The sequence below is a fragment of the Triturus cristatus genome, chromosome 1_1 (genome assembly GCF_964204655.1).
Source record: "Triturus cristatus chromosome 1_1, aTriCri1.1, whole genome shotgun sequence".
NCBI lineage: Eukaryota > Metazoa > Chordata > Amphibia > Caudata > Salamandridae > Triturus > Triturus cristatus.
Genome location: NC_140579.1, coordinates 1,273,585,600 through 1,273,611,544, shown reverse-complemented (window position 1 = coordinate 1,273,611,544; position 25,945 = coordinate 1,273,585,600). Strand labels below are relative to the sequence as shown.

General features: G+C 51.0%; 1 protein-coding gene across 2 annotated transcripts in view; it reads right to left on the bottom strand.

Moving 5' to 3' along the window:
• LOC146871945 (ATP-dependent RNA helicase DDX42-like) overlaps positions 1 to 25,945 on the bottom strand; it is an 865,800-nt gene that overhangs the window by 139,351 nt on the left and 700,504 nt on the right. For both annotated transcript variants that reach the window (XM_085652377.1, XM_085652387.1), the window contains one exon: positions 13,038 to 13,264. In XM_085652377.1, coding sequence (XP_085508503.1) covers positions 13,038 to 13,264 — 227 coding nt within the window. The remainder of the gene's footprint in view (positions 1 to 13,037; positions 13,265 to 25,945) is intronic.

Below are 25,945 nucleotides of genomic sequence, written 5' to 3'. Positions count from 1 at the left end.
AGTTCCTGTCTATGATTTTTTTGATGTTTTTACTCTGCTTGTTGTACCCGAATATAAACCTAAATGACCCCTCTTTGTCTTTGGTAATTATATCTGGCTTGCTTTGGTTATTTAAGAGGGTGTCCTGACTTAATTAATTACTTTTCTGAATGGCATTATCTATGCATTTAGGAGAATATCTCCGAGCTAGAAATCTTGCTTTACTAGATGCCTGTGCCTGTTTAAGATCCTCATCACCACTACATATTCTCCTCAACCGTATCATCTCCCCAAATGGTATACTCTGAATTAGATGTTCGGGGTGGGCACTACTCGCATGTAATACCGAGTTGGCCACGGTGGGTTTTCTGTGTACTGTGGTATGTAACTGACCATTGTGGATATAGATCTGAACATCTAGAAAATTTACGGTTATGGTTCTGATTGACGCAGTGAACTGTAGATTCAATTTGTTGACATTTAAATTTTGAACAAATGTTTCTGCTTCACTTACTGTACCATGCCAAACCACAAATAAATTGTCGATGTATCTCAACCATTTTATGACATTCTTGGTCATACTTGTCAAATGTTCATTGTGGAGGACCAGCTCCTCCCACCATCACATCTGTAAACAGGCATAGCTGGGGGAGAAGCAGGACCCCATCGCCACTCCTCATTGTTGCTGGTATAGTAAATTCTCAAACATGAACACATTGTTGTTGAGACAAAACTCCACCATATTTACCAACTGTTAGACCTGTCAGCCCTTTGGCAGTTCCCTCCTCATATTATTTTTTTTTTCCCTTTCCCTTCTCATTTTTTTTCTGTCCACTAATTACTTTTTGGATGTTGATGTAGAGGCTCTGGGCACCTTTTCCTTATTACTTGAGGGAGAGGCGCACGGTGCTTCACTGTAGAAACAGGGAGAGGGAGGTTAGACTCACAAAATGGTGGTTCCAACTGTCACCTCTGCACCTGGGCCATAGGCTGCCATGAGAGGTTCCGGAACCTTCTGGGCCACTCTGGCCAGTCAGGCCCCAGGTGATAAATAGAGGTGGGGGCAGGGCGGCCATTTTAGGAGTGGGAGGTGCTGTGAGGCAGTCAGGAGTAAGGCACCTGTGTGAGGAGGTGGCTGCGCTGGATAGGGGAGTGACAGGTCTTTGGGTCTGCGCGTCTTCCAAAATCAGCTGATACCACCCCCAACCTTCTGACCGGTCCCTGAACACAGCCAAAGACTTTGGGGGTCATCGTTTCCCTGAGAGCCTCCAAGTAGTCAGATTCCCTGAAGGTCTGGACCCAGGGGAGAATCGCCATCTGGACCTACCTTTCTCTCACCCCTGTCATGGCCTGGGATTTCCTAGTCGAACTGGCCCTAGCGACTGTCCACTGTCCCTGACTACAGGGGAGAGGCCCGGGCCCTATCGTGTAGAGGTTGGCTGGCTTAATCATCGGACGTGAGGTGAGCCTTGCGGCCTTAATTTGTGCCCCCCCGTCACGATTCCTTGCCTGGAGTACTCACCGCCGCAACCCCGAGGTTGAGAGACTGCCTGGGATTGCCGGGGTGTGGCCGGTGGTCATTGGGAGATCTGGAGAAGTGAAGGAATCTCTTGGGGAAGTGCTGGCCGGCATCGCGTCAGCCAGCTGAGGAGAAAAACTCGCATCCAGGAAGTGCGGGCGGATCTGGCCTTGAAGTCACTGCCCAGGGTCACGTGAGCGGGGCCGACGCCGAAGCGCCACCCCGCTGTTGCCAGTGGAGAAGGTAGGCCGCGCCTCCGCAAGCCGCGCTGCTACTGGCGGCTGCGGGAGCCCGAGACGGAGGACGCGGAAGTATTGGGTTATCCCCCTGGCCTGTGGAGATTGCTGAGGAAAGTGTCCAGGGGGCTGTGGAGAGTGAAGGAGCGAGGCTTTCACCAGCGGAGGAGCTCACCCGCAGGGCAGTCCTTGGGGGGGGAGGCGGTTGGTGGTTGTGCCCTGTCCTTCGCCTGTCCCCCGAGAAAGATCGTCCTGTCAGCGCGACGAACTCCGTGTGCCCCGTGGCGGTGAGCACTCGACTCCCGGTTCTGAGGAACGTCGTAGGAAGGACACTACGGAAACAGTAAGCGGGGCATAAACAGAGTGGGGGGGAAGAGCCCAAGGGAGCCCGCATTCACGCACAGAGGCGGTCCATTTAGCCCAGAGTGAACCCAGGTCCAGGTTGTGAATAACAATACACAGTCCCAATTCCACACGGGACAGAAGTCAAAGCGGTAGTAAGGATCCACATAATGCTGAAGGCAGCAGACCAAGTCCTAATACCAACGAGAGTTGATGTGTAAGGTCTTTCCAGAAGGGATTAAGCTTGGTAATAAAGAGCCTACGAATAAACTGCCTAGATAGTGTTAAGTAACTGCCAGCAGCACGGTCCTTGACCAGTTAGACTGAGTGTAATGAGTATATATCCGTGACCGTCTAAGAGTCCAGAAGTATAGCGGATAGAGAAACCAGCTATCAGGGGAACATCATTCAGATTAGGGGAAAGCCATATATTGTGTCTAAATATTTGCTGTGCTGGGGTTATATCAAAAGAACTGTATTGACAAATGAAATGTTTACAATGAAATGAAATGTTTATCCTGTAAGGTAATGAAATGTTGAACCTGAAATGTAAGGAAATGTTTTGTCCTGAAAGGGGAAATTGAGTATCCACGTTTGAGAAGACAAGATAAAGAGTTCAAGTAATCTTTAAATTTAATCGGTGTAGTGTCCTTTTTAAGTGGTGTTGCGTTAAATTGTGAGCTGGGTGTGATGCAAGCACGAGGCGCTATGAGGGGATAAAAGCCTGTTGGCCTGAGCCAAGCTACCTTTAGGACGTTAGGTCCAACAAGTTGGTGGTCAGCTGTGGGATCCTGAATCTGTGCTTGCATCCACTCCTTAGCAGTTTGGCGCGCGCCACAACCTACACCTGATTGTTTTTACTGGAGTTTTCTCCAGGTTGCCTCCCTAATTGGAATTTTGTTTTCAAAATTGTCCTTTCCTGTGGTGTACTTCCTCTTAAAGGAAAGGTGTCCTATTGTAAAGTTCTTTTCTGCAGTGTTGGGTCCCACCTGGTAGGATAGAGTTTGAGTTGGGTAGGCTGGAAGAATATACAGTAACTCAACTAAAAGAATTCTGCCAGGAGAGGGAGGTATTCTTCAAGCAGGGGGCAAAGAAAATAGAACTCCAAACTAGCTTGAGAGCCTGGGTTATGGCCCACCCTAGCGGGAAACGGGAGGAGGGACCAGGACCGGACCTCACAGAAGAGACAGAATTACTTTTCCCCCCTGGGAGCGGCAACATGGACGTAGGACCTTGTGCCCCTTCAAGAGCGGGTGGTAGCGCTTCGGGGGGGGGAGCCTGTCATCTGCTGATCTAGTTGACAGGAGGGAGGAGAGGCAGTTCAAAATGGATCTGGCGCGCTTGGAGAAAGAGAGGGAGGAGAGGAGGTTCCTCCATGAGCTCCATTTAAAGGAGTTGGAACTCAAAGCCCTACAGTTTGGAACCCCCAGCAGTCCTGTTGGTGGCAGCGTACCGAGAGAGATCCCCAGGGAGCCCAGACCCTACCTGCCAAAAGATGTAGTTGCCAGCTATGGTGTCGGGGATGACATCGTTAAATGGTTGGCTGCCTATGAGGTCTCCTTACGAGCCCATGGGGTCCCCGAAGCTCAGTGGGGGGTGGTCTATACAGGTATATGCCTCCGGTGGGGAGGGATGCCCTGTTAGCTTTGGAACAGCAAGATCAGACCAATTACCCCGTCATGAAGGTCGCCCTAGTCAGGAAGTTTGGGTTGACCCCTGAGAAATTCAGGCAGAGGTTTCGGGGCAGTCAAAAGTTGGCCACCCAGAATTGTGTAGACTTCTTCGACTACGCCAAGAAGGCCTTAGAGGGCTGGGTACAGGGCAGTGAGGTAAAGGACTATGAGGGATTGTATAATCTGATTTTAAAGGAGCACCTCCTCGAGAAAAGTTTTCCGGAGCTGCGTCAACACCTGGTGGACAGCAAGCTAACTAATCCTAGGAAGCTTGCAGAGGAGACGGATATCTGGGCAAGTACCCGGGTATCTTCAAAAGGGACTGGAGGGAATTTCCAAGGGGCTGGACAGGGCGCCCCCCAGAAGAAAGAGGGGGGGGAGACAAAAAGAAGGAGTTCTTTAAAGGCCCCCAAAAGAGTTCACAAGGCAAGGGAGTAGGATTCCCTCCTAAGGTTGGCCCCCACAAGCCCCCTTATCCTGACCGTGGTCAGCAGCCTAGGGTTGTCCGTTGTTATGAGTGTGGCGAGATTGGGCACTATAAGGGGGATGCCAAGTGTCCCAAGAGACCACACCCTCCCATTGGAGGAAAGACCCCTGGGGTGGCGAGTGTAGTGCTCGGGGAGGAGTTGCCCCTAGATAAGGACGGTGAATGGGCAGGGCTAACCTTAGTGTCCCTAGGGGATTGTGAGATGGTTCCCAAGACCCAGGTGCCCTCGAATACTACTAAGTATAGGCAATGGGTCACCATCAATGCCCAGAGGGTGGAGGCTCTGAGGGACACAGGAGCCAGCATGACTATGGTAAGGAGTCAGCTGGTGTCCCCAGAGCAGGTAGTTCCCCATGTAGTCCACCCGGTTGTGATGGCTGGCAATCGAGAGGGTCACTATCCGGTGGCCCAGATTCCCTTTGAGTGGGGAGGGGTTGCGGGTCCTCTACGAGTTGCGATAAGCCCTGCCATGCCGGTCGACTGTCTGTTGGGAAATGACCTTGAACATTCGGCGTGGAAGGAGGTCGAGTTCGGGGCCCACATGGAGATGTTGGGGACACCTGAGTGGATGTGTACCAACACACGGTCCGTGACTACCCGAAGAGGGAGTTCACAGAGGTTGGAGCCTGGGACAAAGGCCCAACCAGCTGCCAGAAAGGGTAAACGGGGACAGGGGAAGCCTGCCCCGGCAGCTGAACCTCAGAAGGTGGATGGGGCGACTGAAGTGGTCCCGGAGTCTACGGAGGGGGATGTGACTTCCCTGGAGGGCTTACCTACCCCTGCAGAATGGCAGGTGGAGGGAGGACCTACAAGGGAGGAGTTTTGTCGGGCCCAGATGGAGTGCCCTACCCTTGAGGGTTTGCGGCAACAGGCCGAAGCCCAGGCAGCGGGTAACGATTCGGGGAACTTCCACATATACTGGGAAGATGGTCTCCTTTATAGCGAACCCAAGGCTCCGGTGCATGGATCATCCCGGGCCTTGGTAGTTCCCCAGCGTTACCGAGCCTTTCTTTTGGGATTGGCTCACGAAATACCCTTGGCAGGACACTTGGGACAGGACAAGACCTTTGCTCGACTTGTCCCTCATTTCTACTGGCCTCAGATGAGGATTACGTCGGACACTTTTTGTAGGACGTGTGTAACCTGCCAAGCTAGTGGGAAAACAGGGGTGAAGCTGAAGGCTCCCCTGGAACCACTGTGTCGTTGGCACCCCCTTTGAAAGGGTGGGCATCGACATTGTTGGGCCATTGGATCCACCAACGTCTGCCGGTCATAGGTTTATCCTGGTTCTGGTGGATCATGCCACCCGGTACCCAGAGGCTATCCCTCTGAGGACCATTACTGCACCTGCGGTGGCACGGGCTCTTATGGGAATATTCACCCGGATGGGATTCCCCAAGGAAGTTGTGTCGGACAGAGGTACCAACTTCATGTCGGCATATATGCGGGCTATGTGGAAAGAGTGTGGAGTCACTTACCGGTTCTCCACCCCTTATCACCCCCAGACCAACGGTCTGGTGGAAAGGTTTAACAAAACCTTAAAGGGCATGATCAGGAGTCTGCCCGAGAGCCTGCGGAGGAAATGGGACGTCCTCCTACCCTGTTTGCTGTTTTCTTACAGGGAGGTACCACAGAAAGGAGTGGGCTTCAGCCCCTTCGAGCTGTTGTACGGACACCCTGTGCTTGGACCCCTCAGCCTGGTGAAGGATGGATGGGAAAAGACTCCCAGAAAACTTCCCCCGGATGTGGTGAGCTACATGCTGGCCTTTCGTAGCCAAATGGCTAGGTTGTGGAAGCAAGCTTCTGAAAACCTAGAAGCCAGCCAGACGGTCATGAAGGAATGGTATGACCGTAATGTTCACCCGGTGGAGCTGGAGCCTGGCCAGAAGGTGTGGGTGATGGAACCTGGAGAGCTTAGCGCCCTCCAGGATCGCTGGTCAGGCCCCTTTGAGGCGGTTGAGAAGAAGGGCAAGGTCACCTATGTGGTGGATCTTAAGACCCCCAGGCAGGCCCATCGGGTGCTCCATGTCAATCGCCTCAAGCCTCACCAAGAGAGACCCGAGGTCACTTTGATGATGGTGACTGATGGGTCAGAGGAAGAGAAAAGTGAACCTCTTCCTGATCTTTTTGCGTCCCAAGAGAAGGATGGGTCGGTGGAGGGAGTGATCCTTTCACCATCCCTAACTCCCGAACAGCGGAGAGACTGCCGCCGAGTTTTGGAGCAGTTTGCTTCCTTGTTCTCACTTATCCCGGGAAGGACTCATCTGTGTACCCATGATGTGGACACAGGGGACAGCCCACCTGTGAAGTCCAAGTCCTACCGACTGTCGGATAAGGTGAAGGCCAGCATCCATGGAGAAGTCACCAAGATGCTGGAGCTGGGAGTGATTGAGCCTTCAAGCAGTCCCTGGTCCAGTCCGGTGGTACTGGTACCCAAAGCTGCCCCGCCGGGCACTACCCCAGAACTCCGGTTCTGTGTGGATTACAGGGGACTGAACTCTGTGACAAAGACCGATGCTCATCCCATCCCGAGGGCGGATGAGCTCATTGACCGGTTGGGAGCTGCCCAATATCTCAGTACCTTTGACCTTACATCCGGTTACTGGCAGATCTCCATGACAGACGGAGCAAAGGAAAAGTCAGCTTTCTCCACACCTGAGGGTCACTACCAGTTCTGTGTGATGCCCTTTGGGCTCAAGAACGCCCCTGCACTTTCCAGCGGCTGGTGAACCAGGTCCTCTCCGGGATGGAGGCCTTTTCGGTTGCATACCTGGATGACATCGCTGTCTTCAGCAGCAGCTGGGAGGACCATTTGTGTCACCTTCAGGCTGTCCTTCAGGCTTTGCAGCAGGCGGGTCTGACGATCAAGTCCAGTAAGTGCCAGATCGGGCAGGGGTCGGTGGTGTACCTCGGTCACTTAGTGGGTCGGGGCAAGGTGCAACCCCTCCAGGCCAAGATTGAAACCATCATGGCCTGGGAACCCCCTAAGACTCAGACGGAGGTCCGAGCCTTTCTGGGCCTCACTGGCTACTACCGACGCTTTGTCAAGGGATACGGTACTATCGTGGCTGCCTTGACTGAGCTCACTTCTAAAAAGCACCCTCGACGGGTAATCTGGACCGAGGGGTGTCAACAAGCCTTTGACACCTAAAAAAGGCAATGTGTGCGGCACCTGTTCTCAGGGCCCCCGACTTCTCCAAGGAGTTCATCGTCCAAACGGATGCGTCGGAGCATGGCATCGGGGCAGTACTGTCGCAACTCAACGAAGAGGGTCTGGACCAACCGGTGGTTTTCCTGTCTAGGAGACTACTCCCCCGGGAACAGAGGTGGAGTGCGATTGAGAGGGAGGCTTTTGCGGTGGTGTGGGCTCTGAAGAAGCTGCGGCCATACCTGTTTGGCTCGCACTTCCTGGTTCAGACCGACCACCGGCCCCTCAGGTGGCTGATGCAAATGAGGGGCGAGAATCCCAAGTTATTGAGGTGGTCCATCTCCCTACAGGGAATGGACTTTAGGGTGGAACATCGCCCGGGAGTGGACCACGCCAATGCTGACGGTCTATCCAGGTATTTCCGCCTTAGTGAAGAGGACTCCCAAGGGATTGGGTAGCTCTCCCCACTTTCAGCTGGGGGGGGGGACGCGTGTTAGACCGGTCAGCCCTTTGGCAGTTCCCTCCTTATATTATTTTTTTTTCCCTTCTCATTTTTTTTCTGTCCACTAATTACTTTTTGGATGTTGATGTAGAGGCTCTGGGCACCTTTTCCTTTTTACTTGAGGGAGAGGCGCAAGGTGCTTCACTGTAGAAACAGGGAGAGGGAGGTTAGACTCACAAAATGGTGGTTCCAACTGTCACCTCTGCACCTGGGCCATAGGCTGCCATGAGAGGTTCCGGAACCTTCTGGGCCACTCTGGGCAGTCAGGCCCCAGGTGATAAATAGAGGTGGGGGCAGGGCGGCCATTTTAGGAGTGGGAGGTGCTGTGAGGCAGTCAGGAGTAAGGCACCTGTGTGAGGAGGTGGCTGCGCTGGATAGGGGAGTGACAGGTCTTTGGGTCTGCGTGTCTTCCAAAATCAGCTGATACCACCCCCAACCTTCTGACCGGTCCCTGAACACAGCCAAAGACTTTGGGGGTCATCGTTTCCCTGAGAGCCTCCAAGTAGTCAGATTCCCTGAAGGTCTGGACCCAGGGGAGAATCGCCATCTGGACCTACCTTTCTCTCACCCCTGTCGTGGCCTGGGATTTCCTAGTCGAATTGGCCCTAGCGACTGTCCACTGTCCCCGACTACAGGGGAGGGGCCCGGGCCCTATCGTGTAGAGGTTAGCTGGCTAAATCATCGGTCGTGAGGTGAGCCTTGCGGCCTTAATTTTTGCGCCCCCCCCCCCCCCCGGTCACGATTCCTTGCCTGGAGTACTCACCGCCGCAACCCCGAGGTTGAGAGACTGCCTGGGATTGCCGGGGTGTGGCCGGTGGTCATTGGGAAATCTGGAGAAGTGAAGGAATCTCTTGGGGAAGCGCTGGCCGGCATCGCGTCAGCCAGCTGAGGAGAAAAACTTGCATCCAGGAAGTGCGGGGCGGATCTGGCCTTGAAGTCACTGCCCAGGGTCACGTGAGCGGGGCCGACGCCGAAGCGCCGCCCCGCTGTTGCCAGTGGAGAAGGTAGGCCGCGCCTCCGCAAGCCGCGCTGCTACTGGCGGCTGCGGGAGCCCGAGACGGAGGACGCGGAAGTATTGGGTCATCCCCCTGGCCTGTGGAGATTGCTGAGGAAAGTGTCCAGGGGGCTGTGGAGAGTGAAGGAGCGAGGCTTCCACCAGCGGAGGAGCTCACCCGCAGGGCAGTCCTTGGGGGGGGGGGGGGGGGTTGGTGGTTGTGCCCTGTCCTTCGCCTGTCCCCCGAGAAAGATCGTCCTGTCAGCGCGACGAACTCCGTGTGCCCCGTGGGGGTGAGCATTCGACTCCCGGTTCTGAGGAACGTCGTAGGAAGGACACTACGGAAACAGTAAGCGGGGCATAAACAGAGTGGGGGGAAGAGCCCAAGGGAGCCCGCATTCACGCACAGAGGCGGTCCATTTAGCCCAGAGTGAACCCAGGTCCAGGTTGTGAATAACAATACACAGTCCCAATTCCACACGGGACAGAAGTCAAAGCGGTAGTAAGGATCCACATAATGCTGAAGGCAGCAGACCAAGTCCTAATACCAACGAGAGTTGATGTGTAAGGTCTTTCCAGAAGGGATTAAGCTTGGTAATAAAGAGCCTACGTATAAACTGCCTAGATAGTGTTAAGTAACTGCCAGCAGCACGGTCATTGACCAGTTAGACTGAGTGTAATGAGTATATATCCGTGACCGTCTAAGAGTCCAGAAGTATAGCGGATAGAGAAACCAGCTATCAGGGGAACATCGTTCAGATTAGGGGAAAGCCATATATTGTGTCTAAATATTTGCTGTGCTGGGGTTATATCAAAAGAACTGTATTGACAAATGAAATGTTTACCCTGAAATGAAATGAAATGTTTATCCTGTAAGGTAATGAAATGTTGAACCTGAAATGTAAGGAAATGTTTTGTCCTGAAAGGGGAAATTGAGTATCCACATTTGAGAAGACAAGATAAAGAGTTCAAGTAATCTTTAAATTTAATCGGTGGTGTCCCTTTTAAGTGGTGTTGCGTTAAATTGTGAGCTGGGTGTGATGCAAGCACGAGGCGCTATGAGGGGATAAAAGCCTGTTGGCCTGAGCCAAGCTACCTTTAGGACGTTAGGTCCAACACCAACATTGTATTGTGTTGTTCAAAATAAGACCCTCTACGTGCAAGGTAGTGTCTTAATGCCTTTAGTTCATCCTGACACCTGATGGATGTATACAAGGATGTAACATCCAATGTGATTAAAAGATAGTCGTCTTGCCATATCAAATTTTTGATCTTAGAAAGGAAATCACCGGTGTCCCTCACATACGAAGGCAGTTCTTTAACGTAGGTCTGAAGAAAAAAGTCCACATACTGTGAAGTTTTCTCTAAGATGCTGTTACGAGCTGATATAATCGGCCTTCCTGGAGGCTTGAGTGGATTTTTGTGGACTTTTGGAATAAAGTACATTATGGGCATCACGGGATTGTCATTTTTCATGAATTTATATTCATCAGATGTCAACAGGCCAGAGTTTTTCCATGCCACAAGTTTCATGTTATAACAGTTGTACATACTTCTTAAATTCTGATGGTCATAACGGTGGTAGCTTCATATATGTTTCTCACATATATTTATATATTGTTTCCAGGGTCCCCGCACATGGGCGGGAATTTTCAGATGCTTATGACTATTGGAGGATCCCCTGGAAGAGAACATCCATTTACAAAGGATAACATTAAGCTCCCAAGGAGGAGAAGTCTCATTAAAGGAGAGAAACTATGAATTCACTACTGAGATTTTGAAAAAATAGGTTTTGAAGCTCTATAAACATTAATAGCTGCCAGATGTACTATTATTGAAGAATATTGCATCCTAGATTAGCAAATTGAATAACAAGGAGGTACCACCACTTCTTGTCATCTAGTGGGATCAATGTTTTTCTAGGTACACCAGATGAACTTTGAGTTGAAAGAGTTACCAGATGTTCCAGTGGGTGGACGTCTCGCCACTTTCAAAATATTCATGCAATGTTGTGGAAGATTTAAATGTCCACATTGCAAGTGTTCAGGACCCAAGCTGATAATTTTAATGGTGGAAATTTGGGGAGCAGAATCTAGCTGCTGGACTTGAACAGGAGACTTGGTCTTCATGGAAGTTTCTTCTGTTAGTTCCGATACATGAAGTTGGTCGGTGTACCACCACTGCCTTAGCCACAGAAGAGAGATAAGGATCATTGTCTCAGTTACTTGTTAATTTCATAATTACTAATTGAGATCAGAAGCAAAGTGTACACAAACTTCTTTGGACAACTGACAGTAGCTGGATGTGTTAATTCATCATTTTTTGTTTTCTCTGTTTATGATTAAGTTTATTTCTGGAAATATCGATTCATAAGAGATTGTATGTACCAAAACTCTGCATGTAAATTTTGGGTACTATGTAGGTGGAATTTTGTGATGCATAAATTAGTCAGAATTAACCAGCAATAGCAGATAGTGTGTGATGGCTGGATCTTCCTTTTGCTGAAGTACAAGGCTGGTAGGACTAGTAAGGTTGCAGACATGGAGAGGCTTGAACTGTCTGCTGCTGGTAGTGCCTGCCATAGGTTTTATACTAGTGTTTCCTGTAATCTTTCTTTTTCGAGGCATACAGCTTTGCAATTCACTAATTCAGCCATCACGCACTGCATTTCTTCTGGTTGGGCTAAAAACAGTATTACAGAGAACAGAAGATTTAAAATTTTCTGTTGTGCTTCTGGTTTCAAACTCGTGAGGTGGAGCCATGACGGGTGACGTACACCTGGTCCATATAAGTACACATGGGCGACTATATCAGCAGCAGTACATATCAATTGGTTCATCATCCCCTCTTGTAACACCTCTGAAAACTCCGGTCTTTCTTCACCAAGTAATTTCTCCTGAAGACGGGGTAACACCCAGAAGGATCTATCATATTGCCAGCAGCACTCGCTATCGTCATGGCGTTTGTGGACGTGCCACAGAACAGTCTCCAAACCACATCCACTTTCTTACTCTCTTTTTCACTACTTTTGAGGATGGAGAAGTGGGGTGGAATGTTCACAGTATAAACTCTCATGGAATTCGTAGGCAGATCGGCCTACATGAACAAGGGGTCTTGTACAGGCTGCTTGCATTCTTTCTGCATGTTGTTGGAGGGGACCTTGTTGAAGCTGAAGAATAAGTTACTACCGTCTGTAACGCCTTATCTGGTGCAGACTATCTAGCTACAGATCCCTTACCTTAGAATATTCTTCAGGAGTCAGACTGGATTTGAAAACTTTTGTGAGTGGTACCCCTGCGCACCAGTAGGCGGCGTTGTGTTTTGCGTGGCATCATCCGCGCCACTAGTGTAGTGTGGGGTGCCTATATAGGCACCACCCCAGCATGCTGACACCAGTTTCTTTTGCGACTTACCATGCCAGAAGTGCAGAACCATGAGGAACACAGACCACTGGTGTAGTGATCTGCGGCCCTTATAGGGGTAATTCTTTACTCTACAATCCAGTTGCAGAGTGGGGAGAATGGGTGAGTCGGTAAGGGAGCTGCAGCTAGACAGAATCTCTACCAGATAAGGCGTTACCAAAGGTAAGTAACTTGGTCATTTGATAGAGACTTCTCGCCGCAGATTCCTTACCTTAGAATATATACCCAAGCAATACTTCTCTAGAGGCGGGGCTGCGAAATGGATTATACTAAGAAGTCATGCAGAACCGAACGGGCAAAATGACCAGACCAGACTGTCTAGGCAGTAGTGCTTCGTAAACGCGTGTAAAGAAGCCCACATTGCTATCTGACAGATATCCAGGACCGCCAGGGGTTGCTTTTGGGCCGGTGCATAGCAGATCTTTTTTCAGCAGTGAGCTTCAATAAATTTGCAAGGAGGCCAAACAAGAGGTGAATTAAGAACTATTTCCAGTTCAATTAACAGTAACATTGCATAAAACATCATGAGGAAAAACTTTTTTTTTTTTTTAAATGCAAGTCATTGTTGTAAAAGATTATGTTGTCTGTAATTAGCAAAACTTATATTACTATGAGTCTACCACTATCCAAATGACTTAATAGGTTTCAGTTTCATCTGTGCATTAAAATATGTAAATCTTTACGAAATCTACTTTTGGAGGAAGCTAAAGTAGAAAATATATTTTCGCATCTTACCTGCATAGCGAGATCCAGAAGCTCCTTTGAAACATACTGATTGGCTCCTTCCAGGTTTCGGACAAGATCTCCAGCAAAGTTTGAGTCCTTGGGAGTGAGCAAAGTGTAGGCTACACCTTTCTCTCCAGCTCTTCCAGTTCGCCCAATTCTGTGGGTATGAGTGTCGATGTCGCGAGCCACATCATAATTGATCACGGTCTTTATTGAAGGAATGTCCAGACCACGAGCTGAAAAATAAAATAATTGGTGAATGGAGGTTCACTCAAAACGGACTACTTGTCTAATTGTCATTAAACTCGTAAAGGCAAATACTACTTACCAGTATGCATCTGTTCTTGGTATGTAGAGCTGCAGATCTACACACTGTGCATAGATCGCCATCTGGTGTTGGGCCCGAATGTTTGCAGTTGTTTTTCCTCTTGGAAAGTCTTTGGAAGTCACGAGGTATGTGACTCCTCCTTTGGATCGTATTGCGCATGGGCTTCGGCTCCATCGTCAGATTGTTTTTCGCCAGCAGGGAAATGATGGAGCGTAGTAATAGCAGTGAAGATGCCCATGTGTGCTGTATCTAAATAAGATAAACTGGAACAGATAAAGGTAGCCGGGGATGCGGGTGGGCGTGTGTAGATCTGCAGCTCTACATGCCAAGAACAGATGCATACTGGTAAGTAGCATTTGCCATTCGAGGCATATGAGCTGCAGATTACACACTGTGCATAGATTATATAGCAGTACTCGCTCCTAGCGGCGACCACCAGTATCTGTTGCAGTGGTTTGAAACAATGTTTTCAGTACAGCCTGGCCCACACTAGATTGTTGCTTAGTTTGCACATCTACACAATAGTGTTTAGTGAAAGTGTGCGGTGTTGACCATGTAGCTGATTTGCAGATATCATCTAAGGGGATGTTCCCTAAGAATGCCATGGAAGCCCCTATCTTACGTGAAGAGTGGGCTTTAGGGGGAACAGATAGCGTTCGTTTTGCTTTGTGGTAGCAAATCTGTATGCATTTGACAATCCACCTAGCTATCCCAGATTTGGAGATGGGGTTGCCTTTGTGTGGTGGTGAGAAAGACACGAACAGTGGTTTGGTCTTACGAAAGGGTTGTGTTCTCTCGATGTAGTAGAGTAAGGCTCGTTTGACATCTAATGTGTGGAGAGCTCTTTCTGCAACGGTCTGTGGCTGCGAGAAGAATACGGGTAGTTCCACAGATTGGTTTAGGTGAAAGGGAGAAATGACTTTAGGGAGGAATTTTGGATTAGTACGGAGAACAACCTTGTTATAGTGCATTTGCAGAAAAGGTTCTTGAATGGTGAGTGCTTGTATCTCACTGACCCTTCTAAGGGAAGTGATGGCTACAAGAAAAGCTGTTTTCCATGTTAGGAATTGAAGTTCACATTTGTGTAGAGGTTCAAAGGGAGGCCCCATTAGTCTTGTGAGAACGATGTTTAGGTTCCACACAGGTGAGGGTGGCACTCTGGGGGGAATTATTCTTTTGATGCCTTCCATGAAGGCTTTTATGGCAGATACTCTAAAGAGTGATAGATGTTGCCTGTTTTGTAGATAAGCTGCTATGGCTGCAAGGTGCAGTCTAATAGACGTGCAGGCTAGATTGCATCTTAGTAGGTGTAGTAAATAGCCTATGATGTGTTGAATGGACACATCTAGGGGATTGAAGTTATTGTTGTGACAATAGACCACAAAACGTTTCCACTTGGCTGCGTAGCAAGCTCTAGTGATAGGTCGTCTAGCTTCTCTAATGACGTTCATACAGTCTGGGGGAAGATTTAGATAACCGAATTCTAGGATTTCAGGAGCCAGATCGCAAGGTTGAGCTGAGCTGGGTCCGGGTGTCTGATCTCTCCATAGTTCTGGGTTAAGAGGTGTGGAGAGAGGTGTAACTTTTGGTGCGGTACTACTGATAGTTCCAGCAATGTGGTGTTCCACGGTTGTCTGGCCCAAGTGGGAGCAACTAGGGTGAGAGTTAGGGAGTGTTGCTGTAGTTTGCGCACCACTAATGGAATGAGTGGGAGAGGTGGAAAAGTGTACGCAAATTTGCCTGACCAGTTCATCCATATCGCATTGCCTTTGGACAATGGGTGTGGATACCTGGTGGCGAAGCTTGGGAATTTGGCGTTTTCGTGGGTGGCGAAGAGGTCTATCTGTGGCTGCCCCCACAGTTGAAAGTACGGGTGAAGAACTTGCGGATCTGTTGTGTTTGTCTGCTCAGCAGATCGGCCATAGTGTTTTGGACTCCTGGGACATGTTGGGCTAGGAGAAAGATTTTTTGGGGTATGGCCCATCTCCATATGCTCTGTGCTAGCTGAGAGAACTGCGGAGAGTGTGTGCGCCCCCTTGTTTTTGTATATAGTACATGGCTGTCATGTTGTCTGTGCGGACTAGGACTGCCTTGCCTGATATATGTGTTTGAAAGGATTTTAGGGCTAAGAATATGGCTAGTAACTCCAGATGGTTGATGTGGAGTAACTTTTGTTGAGGTGTCCACCTGCCCTGCATGGTGTGATGTAGTAGGTGAGCTCCCCAGCCGGAGAGCGATGCGTCCGCTGTCAGTACTATCTGAGGAACCGGGTCCAGGAACGGTCGCCCTTTGGTAAGGTTTTTGATGGTCCACCACTACAGAGAGCGATGGGCACGACCGTCTACCAACACCAGATCTGTTAATTGACCCTGGGCCTGGTTCCATTGGCGCGCTAAGCACTCTTGGAGAGGACGCATTTGGAGTCTTGCGTGGGGTACTATGAATATACAAGAGGCCATCATTCCTATTAGTTGCATGAACACTCGAGCTGGAAGAGTGTGTTCCGGCTGAAATTTGCCGCGTAGAGCCTGAATGCTTGTTATGCTGGCCGGACTGGGGTAGGCAAGCGCTTTTGAGTTGTCTATGGTGGCACCAAGGTATTGTTTTACGTGGGACGGTTGCAGATGGGTCTGTGTGTGGTTTACTGTGAGCCCAGGTCGTGAAGTAGCTGGATAGTGGCGTTGTACACACTGGTTGTATGAGCTGGCTTTTATTAGCCAGTCGTCTAGGTATGGGAAGGCGTGGATGTGTTGTCTTCGCAGGTGTGCTGCCACTACTGCTAGGCACTTGGTAAACACTCGCGGTGCTGTTGTGACTCCGAATGGGAGCACCTTGAATTGATAATGTTGACCGTCCACTACAAACCTGAGATACTTTCTGTGAGCTTTGTGAACGGGAATGTGGAAATAGGCGTCCTTGAGGTCTAGGGTGGCAAGGAAGTCGTTTTGGGAGAGCAGGGGAAATACTTGCTGGATTGTGACCATGTGGAAATGGTCTGAGTGTATATAGTGATTTAGGGGTCTGAGGTCCAGGATGGGTTGTAGAGTGTCGTCTCTTTTTGGTATGAGAAAATATAGGGAGTAAACTCCCATATTTTGTTGGTGGGCAAGCACTAGTTCTATCACACTTTTGTAGGAGGGAGATTACCTCCTGCTTTAGAAGTGACAAATGTTCCTGTGACATTGGACGTTGTTTGGGTGGAATGATTGGGGGGTTAGATGTTAGTTCGAGGCAGTAGCCTGACCGTATTATCTGTGTTACCCATTTGTCTGAAGTGATAGTAGTCCAGACAGGAAGGAAATCGTGCAGTCTGCCCCCGACTGGAGTGGAATGGTCTGGGGGGAGTGGAGGGAAGTCATTGGGCAAGGGTGGAGGCAGAGCGGGAGGTGTTAGGTTTGCCTCTGCCTTTATTGTTGTTTCCCCTGTAGCCGCCTCTCTGGTAACCCCTAGTGAAGGTGGATTGGGTAGGGGGTTTTATAGGAAGTGGAGGCGCTGTCTGAGTAGCCGCCTCTGGAGGTGCTTCGAAAGGAAGAGCGGCAAAAGGAGCGCCTGGCAGTGTGTGACTGTAAGGCTCCCATAGACTTTGCCGTATCGGTGTCCTTTTTCATTTTTTCCAGGGCAACGTCAACGTTTGGCCCAAACAGATGTTCCTGGTCAAAGGGGTGGTTCAGGATGGAAGCCTGCACCTCAGGTTTGAAACCTGAAATACGTAGCCAGGCATGCCTACGGAGGAGGGCGCTGGTGTTAATTGCCCTAGAGGCGGTGTCAGCTACATCTAGGGCGCAGCGAATGGAGGTGTTGGTAATGGTTTTACCCTCCTGGATTAACTTGTTGGCTCTATTTTTGTACTTGTCAGGGAGGTGTTGCATTATGGCTTCTAGTTTGTCAAAATGTGCTCTGCCATATCTTGCCAAAAGCGCTTGTGTGTTTGCGATGCGCCATATGTTGGCCGCCTGGGATGCAGTGCACTTGCCAGAGGCGTCTAGGAGTTTGGACTCCTTATCAGGTGATGGTGCTTCGCCTGATGTCTGGGAGTTTGCGCGCTTCCTTGCAGTGGAGACTACCAGGGAGTCTAGTGGTGTGGGCCCTCTGATGTAGGTGGGGTCTGCCTTATGCTTCTTCTCGATGCGAGGGTTGATGACTCTGGCCCTGACTGGGTCTTTAAAGACTTCAGGCGCGTGCTTGATAACCCCTTTTAACATGGGCAGGGTGGAAGTGGTCTTGTGTGTAGTATCAAAGGTATCGAGGAGGAAGTCCCCCTCCACGGGGTCTGTATGGAGGTCAACTCCGTGGTAGTGTGCCGCCCTATGGAGTAATTGGTTAAACCCCATTGTGTCTTCAGGGGGGGTGCGGTTTTGAAGGGTAAAGGTCGTCCTGCGGGACGTTAGGGACATCTGGAATGTTGTAGTCGTCCCATGGGTCTGGGGAGCCTGTAGGAGTGGGGTCCCCTGTGGGCTGGTCATGGGGCCCGTCCCCTGTCATCGTAGACATCGTCATCATCCTCTTGCGGAGAGGGTGTGGGGGAATGATGAGGTGGGGGAGGTGGAGGAGAAGGAGGAGGTGGAGGTGGAGGAGGAGGCGGAGGAGGAGGTAGCAAAGTCTCTTCTCTTTGGAGGTGGAGCTGGGGCAGGCTTCTCCAGGGGTCTCTTTTTGATGCGGAGCATCAAATGTCCAGTTTTAGGGTCCTTGACCAGTATCTTTTGTAGTGGATCGGGCCGAAATAGTCCGAGTGGCCGATCCGTCGGCACCGAAGGTGTCGGAGCCGTATGTTTTTTAGCCTTGTAGCCGGCACCGGTTAGTTGTTTTGAACTGTGCGGCTTAGAAATGTCCAGTTGTTTTCTCGGCTCTGAGATGACTTTCGGCTTCGAGGTGTGTGTTTCGGGGGCCTATGGCTTTTTGCTCGGCTCCGGGGATGGTGTCGGTACCGAGGAGCTAGTGCCAGTTTTCGGCACCGAGTGCTTCGGCGTGGAGCTCGGCGCGGAGGAGGAGGCCATTTTCTTTTTCGGCACCAGTGCGGAGGAGTGTTTCTCGGCACCAACGGCAGGCTGGCTCTAGCCCGAGCCGCCAGAAGGCTTGGTGGGCTTCTTAACCAGGCCCGAAAGCGAGGTATGGGAAGCAGTGTCTTTGGTCGTGCCTAGGCCCGAGGGCGAAGGCGTGACTGAAGCCTTTTTCGGTGCCGTCTAGGGTGGGAGTCCATGTTAGTACTCACGCCCCTCTGTGCCGGAGTGATGTCCTCGACATCTGAGTCGTCGGCTTTGGAGGCGCTGACGAGGCCCTCTTCGGTGTGCTGCTCTTCAGGGACAGCGACACCTTCTCCTAAGAGGTCGTCGGGGATTGCTGTCGACGAGTGTGCCATGGTTCTCCTCGCCCTTCGGTCCCGAATGGTTTTCTTCGACAGGAAGGATTTGCACACCGGACAGTCTCGAGCCTCGTGTTCTGGGGAGAGGCAGAGGTTGCACACCTCATGGAGATCGGTGTGGGGAAACTTGGACCCACATCGAGGACACTTCTTAAATGGAGTCCTTTCCATCAGCCAGGACCGGAGCTCAGGTAGGCCCTACGGCCTTCGTCGACGACCGGAATCGAAGACTTCGAAGGATGAGAGTCGCGTCGAGTGTGGAGATCGCGATCGAAACAATACAGCGGAAAGGGAAGGATTGCGCGCCGATTAGAAGAACTGAAAACGGTTCGGAACCGGAGCGCGAAGAATACATCCGAGCCCGATGGCGGAAAAAAAACAATCGGACGATGGAGCCGAAGCCCATGCGCAATACGATCCAAAGGAGGAGTCACATATCTCGTGACTTCCAAAGACTTTCCAAGAGGAAAACCAACTGCAAACATCCGGGCCCAACACCAGATGGCGATCTATGCACAGTGTGTAATCTGCAGCTCATATGCCTCGAACCCAGATTTACCCTGCTTGTCATTATCATCCTCAAATGCTCTAATAAGTAATGCATGACTTACCATATGAATGGTTTTACAGCAAAATGAACAAGTTATTTACCTTCGGTAACGATTTTTCTGGTGGATACAGTATCTGCCTGTGGATTCACCTTATGAATATCCCCTGCACCAGCATTCCATGGAAATTTTTCCTTAGCTCCTCACTTCAGAATCTAAGCAGTAATGCTTCGCGAAGGTGTGGAGGGAGGCCCACATTGCGGCCTTACAGATGTCCAGCACAAGAACACCTCTGGACAAGGCAGAAGTAGATGATTTAGCCCTGGTGGAATGAGCTCAAATGCCTTCAGGAGGCTCTTTTACCAGCCAGAGCGTAGCAGATCTTGATGCACAAGATGATCCACCAGGATAGATTGCGCTTGTGCACCGCCTTGCCCTTCATGCATCCAACGTAGCCTACGAAGAGCCGATTATCCTGTTGCAAGTCGTTCGTTCTATCCAAATAAAAACTAACCGCCCTCTTAGGATCCAGGCGGTGAAGCCGCTCCTCCTCCTTGGAAGGGTGAGGATAGAAAGTAGGGAGGATAATGGACTGCCCCAGATGGAAGGGAGTTACCACCTTAGGCAGAAAAGCAGCCCTGGTCCTGAGAACCATCCTTTCAGCATAAATGGTCAGAAATGGAAGCTTAGAAGCTCACTCACCCTCCTAGCTGAGGTGATAGCAACAAGGAAGACTGTTTTGAATGACAGCAGTCTCAAAGGACAACTATGCATAGGTTCAAATGGGGAACCCATTAAAAAAGTTAAAACTAGATTTGAATCCCACTGGGGCATAATGAAGAGAGTAGGCGGAAACATATTAGTAAGGTCCCTAATAAACCTTAAAACAACCAGAGATTAGAAAAGACAGCTGATCAGGCAAGCAAAGAAATGCAGACAAAGCCGACAAATTACCTTTAACAGTAGCCACAGCACAACCCTGCTGGGCCTATGCAGTGAAAAACTGAGAATGTCAGAAAGATGAGCCTTTAAGAGATCAACAGATCTCTCTTCACACCATTTAACAAATGTTGACCACCTGTAGGAGTAAATGGACTTAGTGGAGTGTCGCCTGGCCGATAAGATAACATCCACCACGTCAGGAGGGAGAGAGTAGGAACTCAGGTTGCCCTGTTCAATCTCCAGGCATGCAGCTGCAGGCTCTGGAGGTGGGGGTGAAGAACCTGCGACTGCGAGAGGAGGTCTACCCTGAGAGGGAGACGGAGCGTAGGGTGCGATGAGAGGTGAAGTAGATCTGTGTACCACACCCTTCTTGGCCAATCCAGGGCGATCAAAATGACTTGGCCCAGTCTTGGCGAATCTTCCTCAGAACCCGAGGAATCAAGGGTATGGAGGAAATGCATAAAGGAGTTGTGAGCTCCAAATCAACTGAAACGTGTCCCCCAACACCCCCTGCATCGGAAACTGGAGACTGTAGAATAACGGGCATTGCGCGTTCGAGAGTGGGAAACCAGTCCACCCGAGCAGTCCCCCACGTCCGGAAAATGTGTCGAACTACCTCCGGATGAAGCCTCCACTCGTGGTCGGCAGAGAACTACTGACTGAGACTCCGCACGCACGTTCAGCACCCCGGCCAGATGATTTGTCATCAAGCAAATCTGATGGTCCTGAGCCCAGGACCAAAGTCGCAAAGCCTTTCTGCAGAGACGGTACGACCCTACGCCTCCCTGCTTGTTGACATACCACATCGCTGGAGTGTTGTCCGTCAGGACTTGAACCGACTGACTGCGAAGGGAAGGGAGAAAGGCCTTGAGCGCCAAACGTATAGCCCGCATTTCCAAAAGATTGATCTGAGACAATCTTTCCTCTGGAGACCAAAGACCCTTGATCTCCAGATCCCCCAGATGAGCACCCCACCCTAGGGTAGAGGCATCCGTTATCACTGTGGCCACCGATGGAGGAAGATGAAAGGGCTTTCCTTGAGACAGATTGCTCTCCACACTACACCAAGACAGATCCGCTGCAGCTTCTCTGTAGATCCTGACAGACTCCCTGAGATCTCCGTTGTGCTGATACCACTGCCTGCGGAGGCACCACTGGAGCGCCCTCATGTGCCAGCGTGCATGGTTGACCAACAGAATGCAGGAGGAGAACAGACAGAGCAGGCGTAGGACCTTCAGAACTGGAACAAAGGGATCATTTACTGAATGTCGAGAATCCTTTCCGGAGGAGGAAAAGCTCGACACACAGTGGTATCCAGTACCACCCCTATGAACAGGTTGCACTGAGAGGGCACCAAGAGAGACTTGGGCACATTTATCGAAAAACCCAATCTGAACAACAGCGGAGTTGTTACCTGCAGATGACGAGGCAACATCTCTTGGCGACTCTGCCTTCAGAAGCCAGTCGTCTAGGTAGGGGAAAACCGGGATCCCCGACCTCCTGAGATGGGCAGCCACCACCGCCATCACCTTGGTGAAGACTTGAGGTGCAGTAATAAGACCAAACGGAAGGACCGCAAACTGGTAATGTTGCCAACCAACCGTAAACCTGAGATACTTCCTGTGCGACTTCAGGATTGGGATGTGAAAATACGCATCCTGTAAGTCGATGGACACCATCCAGTCCTCTTGTTGCAGCACCTGAAGAACCTGCGCTAGGGTGAGCATCTTGAACCTCTCCTGCTTGAGAAACAGATTCAAGATTCTGAGATCCAGGATGGGTCGTAACCTGCCATCCTTCTTGGGAATCGGGATATACCGGGAGTAGCATCCCTGACCCCTTTCCTGCCCCGGAACCACCTCTATCGCACCTTTTTGTAAAAGGATGAGCACCTCCTTCTGAAGAAGAAGAAAATGATCCTCTGTGCAAAACCCTTGGCAAGGAGGGTAAGGAGGAGGAAATTCCCTGAAGGGAAGGGCGTACCCATTTTCTACCAGATCTAGAACCTAAAGGTTCTAAGTGATCGATTTCCAATCTTGTAGAAAATGGGTAAGCCGACCTCCCACAGGACCTACATGATCCAGGATGGCGGATCTAGGGCTGCTTTCCTGCGTTACCAGGAGGGGCTGGGGAGGTAGAGGAGGAGGAGGAGGAAGAAGGGTGACGCCTGGCTCCACGAAGGCGACCTCTGCCCTTACCCCTATAGGATTTGTACAAGGGGTTTTGTTGCTGTTGCTGCGGTTGGGGCGGTCTATAACCACGAAAGGAAGACTTTCCGAAGCGACAGTATCGTCTATAGCCAAGACCTTTCGTCTGAGACTGCAGGCCCAAAGACTTCGCCGTGGCCTTACTGTCCTTAAATATTTGTAGAGCATAATCAGCTTTTTCTTCAAAAAGTCTAGAGCCATCAAAAGGCAGATCAAGAAGGGCAGCCTGCACATCAGGAGAGAATCCAGAAGACCTCAACCACGCATGTCTTCTTGTTGCAATAGATGAACCTATCACCCTGGCAACCAAATCTGCTGTGTCCAGGCCAGACTGAATGACTTGGCCCGCCACAGCCTGAGAGTCTGCCAGCACTTCACTCAGATTACCCCCATCCTTCTCAGACAATTTAGGAAGAAGTTGTTTGGCAGAGTCCATAAGGGCATGAATGAACAAGTTACTTACCTTCGGTAATTATATATCTGTAAGAAACATTAGTTAGATTCCTCACCTTAGAATATCCCCAGGCGTCAGGCTGGATCCGCAAGATTTGTCAGCAATACACTTGCGCGTCGCTAAGCGTCGTCTGCGGCTCCGCGTCCGTCGTCGGAGTCGTGATCGCCGGGATGACGTCGGAGTACTTAGACGCCGCCCTCGCGCGCTGACGTCAGTTCTTGTACATAGCTTTCCGCGCCAGGAACGCAGAGCCATGCAAGAGACCAACACTGGTGCCAAAAATGCTAGGGCCCTGAAAGGGATGACCTCAACTCTAGATATCGGTTCGCAGAACGGAGGGGGTGGGTGGGGCGGTGAGGAATCTAACTAACTAATGTTTCTTACAGATATATCGTTACCGAAGGTAAGTAACTTGTTCATCTGAAAGAAACACGTTAGTTAGATTCCTCACCTTAGAATAGATACCCCAGCAATACCAACCCCGGTGGTGGGGCCTGCGAAACCAAGATCACACCAGAAAGTCCTGGAGAACAGAACGGCCAAAGAAGCCGTCTCTCTTCGGACTTGGCTGTCCAGGCAATAGTGTTTGGCAAACGAGTGCAGCGAGGCCCACGTTGCTGCCTGACAAATGTCCTGCAAGGGGACTCCCCGGCCCAGAGCAGTGGTCGCCGCTGTGGCCCGAGTGGAATGGGCCCTCAGCCCTACAGGAGGTTCCTTTTTAGCTAAGGAATAACAGGCCTTGATACACAAGAGAGATGGTTCGCTTGTGCACCGCCCGCCCCTTCTTAGCGCCCACGTAGCCAACAAAGAGTTGGTCATCCACCCGGAACTGTTTGGTGCGGTCCAGATAGAAGGACAGTGGCCGTTTTGGGTCCAAACGGTGGAGCCTCTCTTCCTCTTTCGAGGGATGCGGAGGCGGAAAAAAGGTGGGCAGTGTAACAGACTGTTCGATGTGAAAGGCAGTTACCACCTTGGGGAGAAAAGAAGGACGAGTCCTGAGAACAACTTTGTTCGGATGGACGGAAAGGAAAAGAGGCTTAGAAGAGAGAGCCTGGAGCTCACTCACCCTTCTAGCAGAGGTGATGGAAAGCAGTCTTAAGAGTCAGAAGACGAAGGGGACAATTATGAAGTGGCTCCAAGGGAGCGCACATCAGATAGGTCAATACTAGATTCAAATCCCACTGAGGCATTACGAAAGGGACAGGAGGAAACATGTGAGTAATGCCCTTAAAGAATCGAGAAACAACAGGGGATTTGAAAAGAGAAGACTGATCAGGAAGCCGTAAGAAAGCGGAAAAAGCTGAAAGATATCCCTTAAGGGTACCCAGAGCAGAGCCCTGCTGGGCCAGGGAAAGAAGAAAGAGGAGAACCTCAGAAAGAGGGGGCGGAAAGGGGATCCACAGCCTTTGCTGTGCACCATTACACAAATTTGTTCCACCTGCAGGCGTATACCGATTTTGTGGAGGGACGCCTGGCAGCCAGAATAACATTACAGACTTCAGGAGGCAAGTCAAATGGCATCAACTGTTGCCGCTCAATTTCCACACATGGCGGTGGAGGCTGGACAGGTTCGGGTGGAGGACCGTCCCCAGCTGCTGCGACAGAAGGTCCTCATGAAGAGGCAGGCGGATCGGGGGATCGATCGATAGACTGAGTAGCTCGGGATACGAGTATCTTCGTGCCCAATCCGGAGCCACCAGGATGACTTCGGCCCGGTCGCGCCTGATCTTCTTCAGCACTCTGGGCAGAAGTGGTATAGGCGGAAAGGCATACAACAGACCGTAACTCCACTCGCGACGAAAAGCGTCTCCGAGCGAGTGCCGCCTTGGAAATTCCAACGTGCAGAACTGCTGACATTGCGCGTTCTCTTCGGTGGCGAATAGATCTAACCAAGGCTCTCCCCACTGCCGAAAGAGGCCTTGCGCCACGTCCGAGTTCAGACGTCATTCGTGATCCCTCATGCACCGGCGGCTGAGTTCATCTGCTCTGGCGTTCAGAGAGCCCACCAGATGTTGAACCACCAGGGTGATGCCCTGATGTTCCAGCCACGTCCAGAGGCACAGAGCCTCCTGACAAATGGTCCACGAACCCACCCCGATCTGTTTGTTGCAGTACCACATGGCGGTGGTGTTGTCCGTGAACACCTGCACTACACTTCCCCGGACAGAGGGAAGGAATGCCTTTAGTGCAAGTCGGATCACCCTCAGTTCCAGAAGGTTGATATGGAGCCGAGACTCTGCCGAAGACCAGGGGCCTCTGATCTCCTCCTCTCCCATGTGGCCCCCCCATCCCAGGAGGGACGCATCCGTCACTACTACGTGCTCCGGTTGGGGTAGGGAGAGGGATCTGCCACTGACCCAATCGCGGTCCGTGAGCCACCACTGCAACTATCTTGCAGTGCCCTCCGAGATCAAGACATGGTCGGACAGGTTGCCCAGATGCTGGGCCCACTGAAACTTCAGGTCCCACTGCAGAGCCCGCATCCGTCATCTGGCGTGATGCACCGACAGGATGCAGGAGGCCATCAGACCGAGAAGCTGCAGCACCAACCTGACCGAAACCCGGGATAGAGGTCGAAAGATGGGAATCAGAGCCTGAATATCCCGGACCTACTGTTCCGGAGGATAGGCCCGGAACCGCTCCGATGAAGAGGAGCTTCTGGGAGTGTCTCAGATGCGATTTCGGCACATTTATGGAGAACCCCAGCAAATACAAGAGGTCGGCCGTAGTCTGGAGGTGGGAGACTACTGCCTGGGGCGAGCCCGCCTTCAACAACCAGTCGTCGAGATAGGGGAAGACTGGAACCCCTAATCTGCGCAGATGAGCTGCGACCACCGCCATCCCTTTCGTGAACACCCGAGGGGCACTGGTGAGGCCCAAGGGGAGCACAGTAAACTGAAAATGCTCTTGGCCCACCGTGAACCGCAGGTAACGCCGGTGGGCCGGCAGGATGGGGATGTGGAAAAGCGTCCTGCAAGTCCAACGCTACCATCCAGTCTCCAGGGTCTAGGGCAGCCAGAACCTGAGCTAAGGTGAGCATCTTGAACTTCTCCTTCCGGAGGAAGGCGTTGATGCTCCT